At 34.1% G+C, this 11,323-nt stretch overlaps 1 protein-coding gene across 1 annotated transcript in view; it reads right to left on the bottom strand.

Moving 5' to 3' along the window:
- Positions 1–436: 436 nt before the first annotated feature.
- The window catches only part of tyrp1b (tyrosinase-related protein 1b), a 13,140-nt gene continuing 2,253 nt past the window's right edge, over positions 437–11,323 (bottom strand). The window contains 7 exon segments of the mRNA NM_001002749.2: positions 437–947; positions 4,915–5,064; positions 5,170–5,349; positions 5,485–5,652; positions 7,890–8,094; positions 9,571–9,893; positions 11,166–11,323. The exon segment at positions 11,166–11,323 is cut by the window's right edge and continues 198 nt beyond it. Coding sequence (NP_001002749.1) covers positions 748–947; positions 4,915–5,064; positions 5,170–5,349; positions 5,485–5,652; positions 7,890–8,094; positions 9,571–9,893; positions 11,166–11,323 — 1,384 coding nt within the window. The 3' untranslated portion in view covers positions 437–747.

Raw genomic sequence — 11,323 nt, 5'->3', positions numbered from 1 at the left:
ATATATTATTTTGCAAAAAATGTGCAGCATTTAAGAAAAAAATGAAAGGGTTCTTCACCTTAAATTTGTTTAAAATAATTTAGTTAAATAATTGTGACTAAATCGTGAGATTAGTATCATGAATCTTATCGAATCGTGAGTCAGGTGAATTGTTACACCCCTAGTCATTATGTTATTCTTATTCTAAATATGCCTAATTTTTTTTTTTACATTTTGTATTCTTATTAGATTATATATTAGATTTTAAATTTTAGTCTTCTTTAAAAACTGTAAAATGTTTAATAGTTCATTACATTTTTTTACATTTTAATCTGTGACTCATTTATAAATAATTTTTTTAAATCCAAATTCAAATATACACATTTTTTTTGCATTTTATTTAATAATATTCATGCACAGTGACTCTGCTGTAAAAAAAAAAAACACAACATGAAACTTGAATTTAAAACTTTTTATATCAGAGTAATATAAAATATCTCACACTGTACAATAACTTTGTCATGTGTTCATAGGGCATTCATAAGCAGTGCATAACCTCATGACGACACATTAAATATATTTTAAAAGCTCACTCACATGGCTGTATTCTCAATGTCTCGCTGGACATGAAAGACAATAAACAGCCATAAAAGAAGCCCCCCGTGTTCACAAACCTTTTACATTGCTTTTGAATGCTAGTAATTGATCATTCAGTGTGGATGTGCAGTGCAATAATAAATCGGTTGAAGAAGTGTATCAGTGGCTTAGTCACACCACAGACTGTGAAGCGTGGCGCTCATCCTCTGAGTAGCGCCTGAACTGTTCCCCAAGCAGCGGCTCCAGGCCTTCAGCCGAGCGGTAGGAGCGAGCCCGGACTGCACACCCAATCACTCCACCCACCACCGCTACAACCAGCACCACTGCAACTATAGCGATAGTGATGATCTCAGAAATAGTGTATGCCCGAGCTGCAGAGGGAAAAAGATGGAGATTTGTTTAGATGTAGCACAGCACAAATGCGAGGAACACTTTGAAATTGTACAGCAAAATTCTGACAGCCTCAACTGCTCCATTAAAGTGTACTTTAACCTCCAGACCAGTAGGTGGCAGAAATCTTATTTTCTTAATGGTCAAAAATGGACCCTTTTTACATTTTTGTGATTCTCAATAGCAGAACACATAGAGTGGAGGAACTATGACATCACCTTGTAGGCCAGTCGGCTAGTAGCATAAAACTGGTTCCCTCAATAAAATCCTTATATGATTCTCCCATAGACCTTTCAAGAATTCCAAATAATAAGCTTTGTGTGTAAACACAGTTCATTACATGTACACGTTTTGTCCAACCGGATAATCCTCAAACGATAATATAACTTTTATCACTTTTGGGTCCTAAATGCCAACACAAGAACTAAAAAGCTAACATTAGGCTATAAACGGACTACACAGACTTCAGGGCGCTGGCTTGTTACTTCACCACTCTCCTGCTACCTACAACCTTTTAAGCTTATTTTAAGAAATATGGTTCATGACAAAAATTTACTCTCTCGAGTTATTATATTATAATCCAGGCTATATTTTTACTAATTCATTCACACATTTGCATTACTGAGAGCAGGGATCAGGCTGCAGTATCTTCATAAAATAGCTTTATTAAAGTAAATGATCAACAAATTAATCTGTCTTGACGGTCTCTAGTGAAAACATTATCTACACACTATATTAATGCCCAATTATAAAAATACTACAAACTGTAAATCTTTAACCAAACAGCAGACATATCATAATGCCTGAAGCAAGCTGTAAAATTTACAGTGAACTATGCGTTCTAGACAGTTCAGCTCGATTATGTATAATGTCTCCGACATCGCCTGTAGTCCCATTTAGCTACTTGATAGCAACCGTCTTTTAAAAGAAACGCTTCCGATTAAAAAATAAAATAAAAAATGGGATTTAACTGATATAGTTTTTGTTGTAGAATAAAACGTGAAATTATCTTGAGTTTGTGGTAACCTCAAAGCTTATTTTAGTGATTTAACAGAAATCCCATTCAAAAAACCCATTGACTTTGGGATAAGGGAACTGGATCTGCTAAAATGCAAACTCGCTTTTGGGTTTTTGCATTCAAATTGATGTCATAATTCCTCCACTGTTATAGTTGGGTTAACTTAGAGCGCAATGAATGGGAGTGTACAACAAATATTTAAAAACAATCTAAATATTAAAAACTATAAGAATTTAAGATGCTGATGACCAGTTACATGCGTGAAAAGGGTCCATCCTATTAGTGGTGGCCTAAATGATGAACTATCCAATGTACTGTACTTATACACTGTGCATTATGCACTCAATTGTCTAATGCATATGAACTTCATGAGGTCATTTTTTCATTCATCATCTATGATGACCAAAAGATCTCAAACATGCTGCAATAAAAAAAAACATTCAAATAGAAAACAAAAAAAAATTGAGAAATAGATTAGAGTCAGTGGTGTTGTCAAGGTGTTGAGTCCAGCAAGGTGTTTCTTTTGTTTAATTTAACATTCTGGTCGAACAGTTTCTTGTTGTTTGTATATTTTTAACCCTGATAATCTGACAAAATGCACATTTAACGTTTAGTGAACTTCTAACTCTAGACAGGAATCAGTGAGGTTCGTCACTTTTTAGTGTCCCCCACACGTTTCCATTGTGTTGTGCATAGGCATGGGACGATAACCCTTTTCAAGATATAAAATGGTTGGAAAGTCAAGGTTTTAAAGCTGCCAAAATTTTCTGTAATGTTGTTTCTATGGTATGTGTAAGATTTTTATTTACATTTTTTTTGTTAGTTTTTTTTTAGGACAACTGTATCTTCAGCAGAAAAAAATATCCAAAGATACCATTTTGAATTGTAAAGAAATCTTGTGTTTTTTTAAACTAATGAAGACAGCAGAAGCCAATGATTCATTTGAATCGATCAGCCTGACATGTTTACTGCTCCAAAATATTATAAATGTTTCAAAAAATAAAATATTGTTTTCAAAGGGGAAAATTTTTTTTATCTAGACATTTTAAAAGAACATATTTTAGAACAGTAATTACAATGCCGTGATACAGTGAAACCGTGCCTACCTGCATTATTTGCAGTGAGTTTCTGCATTTGCATGTGTTGCGAGAATTTGTGTGCATGTGTGTTGCCATTGCTAAACTGAGGATGTTTTCTCATTATGTTTTGGAGTCTGAAACTCTACTCCTTTACTATATAATACAGCTGTTGAAACAAAACCTTTTTTAAAATGAAATTTAAATAACTTTTTTAAAATAGTTTGTCCATATTTGCCACAACATTTGGTTCAAACAATCCATAATTCTTAATAGAATTCACAACTGACTGTTGCAAACAAATTTAAGAACAGTAAAACTCAATGTTTTTTTCAAAAATGGCAATACCTAAAAATTTGAAAATACTATAGTGATTTAAAGTAAATCCTAAAGTGTTTTTGAACCAAATAGTATATAATAATGTTTATTATACTGTATATGTTATAGTATTTACAACACTTGTGAATGGATGCTACAGCATACTGTAGTATTACTGATCTTTTAAACTGTAATAAATAGTTTAGTATAATTTAATATACTTTTACTACAGTAAACTGTGGTGTAACATCAAATACCCAATTGATGCAGAAAACTTAGCACTGTATTTAGGTTGTTGTATCACCACTTCAACTATAAAACTACCACAGCAGATTATACATTTTTTTGTTTGTTGCTGTAGTAGGTTCAAAAACGTAGTATTTACTCTGTTACTATAGTATTTTTTTGTGTAGCTATACCTTTTAATAGATGGGAATGCGTTGGTTGAAATCACCATCACAGGATTTTAAACCAACTTTATAATGCTTTCAACCTCTAGTGTGTTACTTTTAGCAAAATCCCCTGCTGATGTGTATTACAGATAAACATATTTGTACAGGCATATAACTATAGCTGCAGACAAACACTGAACTTGCTTTTACAGGCTGGCTTTTAAATTTGCATATGTATAGCAGACAGCCTATAAAAACAGTCAATACTGAGGGATCTGTATAGCATTGATATTTCCTTTTACTTTTAAATAAAGATTTGAAATGAAATGAAAATGTCATTATGTTGCCGGCTGAAGTTCACTTTATGGCCACGTGTGTTGCTAACAATAGTTTATGAATTCTAACTGATTATTCAAATAAGTTTTGACATTATATTGAATTTTTCCAAACCCATTAAGTAAATCAGTGGTTTCCTAGGTGGTCGCATGAAAGGGGGTCGCTTGGTGATTTCCAAAAAACAAATACATTTTATCAAGCTAGTAGATCTATCACGTTCTATCCATAACTAACAAAAGAAAAAAATAATTAATTAATAGTTAGATTACATAAAAAAACGGAGACAAAAATCCATCAGCCTTTCAAATTATTTCCCATTGGATTGCGTCCTGTGGGATGATTACGTTTAATTAATGACAGAGAAATAGCTTCAGTTGCTGTTGATGGATTTTATGCCACCAAATGAAACTTTTCTGTGTTGGTGAGTATAATAACACATTAATAAATTACTTAAAGATATATATGGTTATTAGACTGTTGCATTTTTGTGTTGTCAATATTCTCATGCTTATATAGGCCTATTGTATGTGCCATTATGTGTAACGTTTGTTTGTTTAAAACCACCTCTGATCATAATGAGGATTGCAAGTCATTATTGGAACTGTATTTTGGTGGTAGCGGGCTTAGATATTTGGGAACCCCTGAATTAAATGATGTACTTTTCTGTTGCACAGGGTAAAAAATGAAAGTAAAATGTTAACAGAGGATGACAATACATTTTTGCCTCATTTGCCTTCAAAAGAAATGTGTTCTCAAGGTGTAAGGCTTTATTAGAAATTATACGTGTTTGCAATCAGCCGTCACTCACTTGGCCACTGAACCTCATAGGTGTATCCCAGGTTGTCGGGGGCACTGACAAACATTTCAGCGTTTCTGATTGGTGGCCAGAAGGGAACCATGTTGAACTCTCTGTTGTGCCCAATAGGAGCGTTTTCCTCAGGATAAGCCAGTGTCCCTGCTGGATAAACACAGAGAACACCGGATAAGATACAGACGAATGAAACTCTTTGGTTTTTTTGTACGTATATAAATGTGTGTGTGTGTGTCTGTGTCTGTGTTTTACCAGCGGTGTGCCTCTGAAGCCATTCATCAAAGATGGCATCAGTGAACGTGTGGAGCAGGACGAAGATGGGGTCGTTTGGTGACAGGTGAGTCTGACCACCTGTGCCATTGAGAAACAAATGAGCCAGGTTGTGCAGACTCCTCACTACTGGGTCATAGTTACCCTGGGGAGCGCTGTAACCTGGTGACACCACAGAAAACCAATTAAAAGTTGAAAAAACTCCTGCAAAATATGTCTGCAGGTGGTTGGCCGACAAGCAGGCCCTTTTATCTTTTGCCTCAAATGTATTGTTTAATGAAGTAGTGTTTGTTTTACCCTCAATAGTGTTCCTGAAGCTCTGAGAGGACGTGGAGTAATAAGGTGGTGTGTCGAAGGTGTTGAGCTCTAGACAGTCGATGACATCCTGCGGTTCTGGTAATCTTTGAACCATTGGACGGGCCACGTTACCAGCAGGGTTTCTCCTGATTGGACTGGATTCTGTGTCTAAAAACATACAACAGACAAGGTAAATTTGTTTTTTTACTATTCATTATTACATTTTAATTGTTAAAATAGAATTAATTAACGGGTGGCTCAGTGGTTAGCACTGTCGCCTCACAGTAAGAAGGCCGCTGGTTCAAGTCCCGGCTGGGTCAGTTGGCATTTCTGTGTGGAGTTTGCATTAGAGCTGTGGGATTAATCGAATGGCAATCGCGATTTGAAATGTTGTGATTAGCCAATCACTAGAGGCTACAATATGAAAAATGCATTATTTAATTTCTCCTGCCCAGAGCAAATACCTGACTGCCGTCTGTGTGTAAAAGTCTTACTAGCCAGTTGAGTGAGGACACATTAGTTCTGCCCAATTAGAATTGCACAACCGGACAAAGTGGAACACCCACAATAAAAAACAAACAGGAAAGTGAGGACGAGAGGGATGATGGCTTCTGCCTCTTCAGAAACAGTAACAGATTAATTAACATCAAAGAAAAAATGCATGCTGGTAATATGGGAATATTTTAGTCTTAAAATCACAGACATCGAACAAAAACAGGTCATTTGAAAGAGCTGTTGCAGAACTGTTGCCACATCACGAGGAAATACAACAACCAGCACCTACAACAACCAGAGACGGCCATATGAAGAGTGTCTTGCAAAAAAGTCTACTGGTATAGCCAATGACACTCAATCTACTAATGGTGGAGTAGGTTAATATGTTGTTCAGTTAGAATCCACTATACATATTATTGAGCTGAATCTTGACTCTAAAGTTAAATCGCAATCGCAATATGCATCAGAAAACATATAATTAGATATTGTCCCCAAATCACACAGCCCTTGTTTGCATGTTCTCCCTGTGTTGGTGTGGATTTCCTCTGGGTGCTCCGGTTTCCCCACAGTCCAAAGATATGTGTTATAGGTGAATTGGAGAAACTAAATTGGCCGTAGTGTATGAGTGTGTATGAATGTGAGAGAGGTATGGGTGTTTCCCAGTACTGGGTTGCGGTTGGAAGGGCTTCCACTGCGTAAAAAATATGCCAGAATAGTTGGCAGTTCATTCCGCTGTGGTGACCCCTGATAAATAATGAATTCAGCCGAAGTAAAATGAAAGAATGAATGAATGAATTAATAGTTAAATGTATAAATAATTGCAATAGTTATTAAATAAATTAAAGAAAAAATTAAAGAAAAAATATAAAAGATATTAAAGGTAACAAGGTAATAAAGGTTTAATAAAAAACATAAATATAAATTAGATTGAAATTATTTTAATAATAAAAATAATACATTTATTTATTAAATGTTTTAAATAAACAGATAATCCAAAGTATAAAATTCAACAACAACAATAAAAAATGAATGAATATTAATTAAAAGTTTTCTAGTTTCTAATTTCATACCCTTAAAATATACTGTGTGATTTTTTAACATAGCAGTTTCGGTCTTTAATCAATAAACAATGTATAGTGCATGCTTTTTAGAGTTTAGGATGGTCAGATTAGTGAGTCCAAACACAAAAAACAAAAAAATCTAAATAACATGAAGTTAATAAAATAATAAAATATGGAGTGACAAATGAAATAAATAAATGAGTGATGCTTTTAAACCATCATGATTGTGTATCAGTGTCAGAAAGTCTTTTAAAACATCGAATAACCTTTTAAAACAAGATGTGTTCAGTTTGTAAAATGTCATGCGGCGCGACTCATCAAAAACCTTTTAAATAATTGTTTTAAATAATACTTTTAGAAAGTAGTATAAAGGTTTTCCAAAACTTTTATAGCACAAAACATCCCTACGCATTTCAAATTAGATTTCTTTTTTTATCACTTGTCTTTGACCCTTGAGCCCAATCTCCTAATGATACTTCATTAAAAAAAGCATCATAAGATTGAACATTACACTATTTGGTTTGTCTGCAATCGTGAGTCACATTCTTGCAAATACAATCACATGATCCTAATGGTTTTGCCCATATAAGGTTTGATCATTCTTCTAAGCTCTCCAAATGCCTCAAAGGATTAGTTCAAACAGCATGTGAGCAGTCTTAGGTCTTGTGTGTGTGTGCGTGTGTGTGTGCGGTACTGTTGCAGATGGTCTCCGATGTCTCACACTCCCCCACACTCTCACAGATCTCCCACCAGGGAAAGGACACAGAATTAGCCGTGTTTCTGCGGCGTTCTCTGTATATGTGTGTTTGTGTGATGTATAGAGTGTGTGTGTATGTGTGTGTGTCGTACTGTTGCAGATGGTGCCCAGTGTCTCATACTCCTCCACACTCTCACAGATGACTCTCCACTGAGAGAACACAGAGTTGGAGCTGATGCCGTTGGTGTCGAAGCTGCTTCTGGCTCCTATCAGGTCATCGGTGCAAATATCACACTCGCTGCCTCCAATAGCAAAGTTCCAGTACGGCAGGGCAAACGACGGGTCGCCAAGCATGTCCTGCACACACACACACACACACACACACACACACACACACGTTTTTTCAACATGTCCCATTAGCTGATCCCTCCGTCAAAGGGGAATAGTTGGTATTTCTGCTCACTGCACAAGATAATAAGACGTCAAATTGATTTTTCTGGATTAAGTAAAAACTTAAGACAAACTTTAGAGAGTTATGCTGTTTAAGAGAGGGAAAATGTATATATATGAGGTATAAACATTTAAATATTCAGAAAATACATCCTGAGTTAAATTAAGAGTATGTAATACTTGTATATATTTTTACTTATATAAGTAGTTAACTTTAACATAATAGCTTTTTTCAGAGGATACTAATGTAAGACACAAATACTAATAAAAAATGTAAAAAGGAATACTTAGAAATACTGTAATGATATAAGAATATTACTATAAATTATTATATTCATGTTTTACAATAATATTATTACTTATTAAATTAATTAATTCATTTATTTTCTGTTCGGCTTAGACACTTTATTAATCAGGAGGCGCCACAGCAGAATGAACCACCAACTTTACTTCAAATATTAATGTTTTTAAAAATAATATTAATAAATTTATATATAAATTATGGCGATTCGTTCTGTTAAGGTGGCCCCTGATAAATCAGGGACTGAGCCAAAAGAAAATGAATGTATAAATGAATATATAAATTATATATAACTCAATTATATGTAACTACATATACATTATATTTATACAATTATTTATAAAATTAAAGTGGCACATTCTATTTTTCACTAAATGAGAATCTATAATGACATAATATGCATAAATTATGAGATAATTATCGCAATTATGAAATAAACAATCTATAAAAATAATCTAGAATAAGTCAGAACTTTACCTTAAAATGATGACTTGGTATGGGATAAATTCAACATTTAATGTCATTATTTTTGTTTAATTATTTGTATGATTTGCCAAGTTACACTATGACATTTAATTTGGCTAGAAATTAGCCATCATTTGCTCAAGTCTTTTCAAATAAATTTGCTTTACTTTTTTATTTTGAATACAAGCTGTAAAAAGAAAATCAAAACATCATAAAAGTAGCCTATACTGGTCACCCTATTCCAAATCGATCATGTCACATTATAATTTATCTATCGATAATCATAACAAATAGTTTGCACCTGATAAACCAGTTAAAAATAAATTAACCAAATGAAATAAAGCCTATGTATTTCTTCAGAAAATGCATACAGTACATACATGTACAAATAGGTCACGATGAGTCACATAAACTACTTTTATACTTAATTTTTTTTTATTTGTAGTTTGAAAACTCAAGTCCCTGTTTATTTCACTTGTATGTAAAGTAGTAACTTCTTTCATTCTTCAAAATATCTCCTTTTGTGTTCCATTGAACTAGAAAATGAAATGGCAATATCTTAATAACCGAGTTTATATTTCCTGCTGTATAGTAACCATTATCTAAATCTGGATCACCTGCATGTCTCTCTCCAGTTGCAGAAGGTGGTACCGATGCCAAGTGACAAATCCTGGGCCTTCATGAGAGAAATCTACACCCCCGAAGCTCTGCTGGCCTGGACCCATGTAAGTCTTGCTGACCGAATAGTAATGGGTCCAGACGAAGTAATTATAGATGGTGATGTTCTCAACTTGAACACTTGCTCCATCAGGGCTCAAAATCTCCTGAAAGCGGCGGGTGCAAATCACCAGGTCAGGATGAACAGTTCTTTTAGCCTGGTCCAGAGCATTCACAAAGGCTCTTTTCTCATCGGCAGACATCTGCATGATGTTACGGCGCACTGACAACACAAACACACACAGGTGAGGAGGAAGACTGTAAAAGGTATATGGAATAGCTGATGATGGGCTATTGGATTCATTAAAAATACTGCACACTTTATTCAGTGGTACACCATTAGACCTCAGGTTTTAGTATTGAACTGTTGAATGCTTAATTCTGATTGGCTGGTGAACATTCTAAGGTGCGCAATTGATGGAAATACTCAACTAAAATCTTAACTGCATTACAGTTCTAAATCAGTACTATATAAGTTGATTTTTGTTCTCTGAAATTACTATACAGCCTACAAAAGCCAAAAATTTGATAGAAAAACTACAAAGACACAAAAATGCGCTCTGTCTCTCTCTAATAACTAAAATAACAATACATTGTTGTTCTTTCAGTGAAACTGTTTCATTTAGGCATGAGGAAGCACTGCCAATTTGTTTTTGTGTCTAAACATTTGTGCAGAAAAAGTACTTAACCCATGATGCAGCAAAGAAAATTAAAGCAATCAGAGTTGGAGCAAATGTAATTTTTTTTATACTTAAATATGCAATATACAACTATTTATACATTTGAAAATATATTGTTTGATATTCTATAAGTTCTATACTTAAACATTTTCATTTGATTTTAAATCGCAATGATTTATGGGGTCATAGTACTTTCCCGCATTAAAAATTTTTTTTTTTTACACAATTTGATTTGTTTTTTGTAATTTTGTCAAATTTTTCTTTAATTGTTTGCTTTAAAGTTTGTAATATAGTGATTGTCCTTGTTGTATATTATCTAGTTTTATGATATAACGCTTGACAACAACCTTTTAAAAATCCCTATGAGATAAAATATTTAAAGAAATACTTCTAGAGATCTCAATCTCAATTGTACACCGTAGCATACTTCAACCAATCACAATCATATATTCAACACCACATACTGTATGTACTTTAAAAACCTAAAAGAATGAACGAGTTTTCAGTAATAAATCAGGTTGAAAAACTTTTTTAGGTGTGGAATTAGTATAATATTTCACTTTTACAGTGCATTTACGGTCTGTATCTACGCTGTAAAAAATTATATGATCAATTAGTACTGACTTATTAACTTATTAAAGTTAATCATGTTCTACTCTAACTTAATTTTATTAATTTTAAGTTACACAAGCGGTTTTAAGTCAGTTTAACCTAATATAAGTTCAATGGACTCGTAAGGTAATTTGATTCAGCTTAAAAATGAAAGCAACCAGCACTTTTTTACAGTGTATGATTGTGTAGATGTTTATCCTCACCCACGGTGATTCTCTGATCACAGTTCGGCCCGGTCAGACCATGTCGGCATCGGCCACAGTTGAACCCAGTGAAGTTTCCGTTGCATTGGCAGGTTCTGTTGAAGAAGCGAAGCGGCCATCTCTCTCTGTCGTCCCGGCCGTCGTGAGGATACTGAGGG

Source organism: Danio rerio, chromosome 1 (assembly GCF_049306965.1).
Source record: "Danio rerio strain Tuebingen ecotype United States chromosome 1, GRCz12tu, whole genome shotgun sequence".
Lineage (NCBI taxonomy): Eukaryota > Metazoa > Chordata > Actinopteri > Cypriniformes > Danionidae > Danio > Danio rerio.
This window is presented reverse-complemented; position numbering and strand designations above follow the sequence as displayed.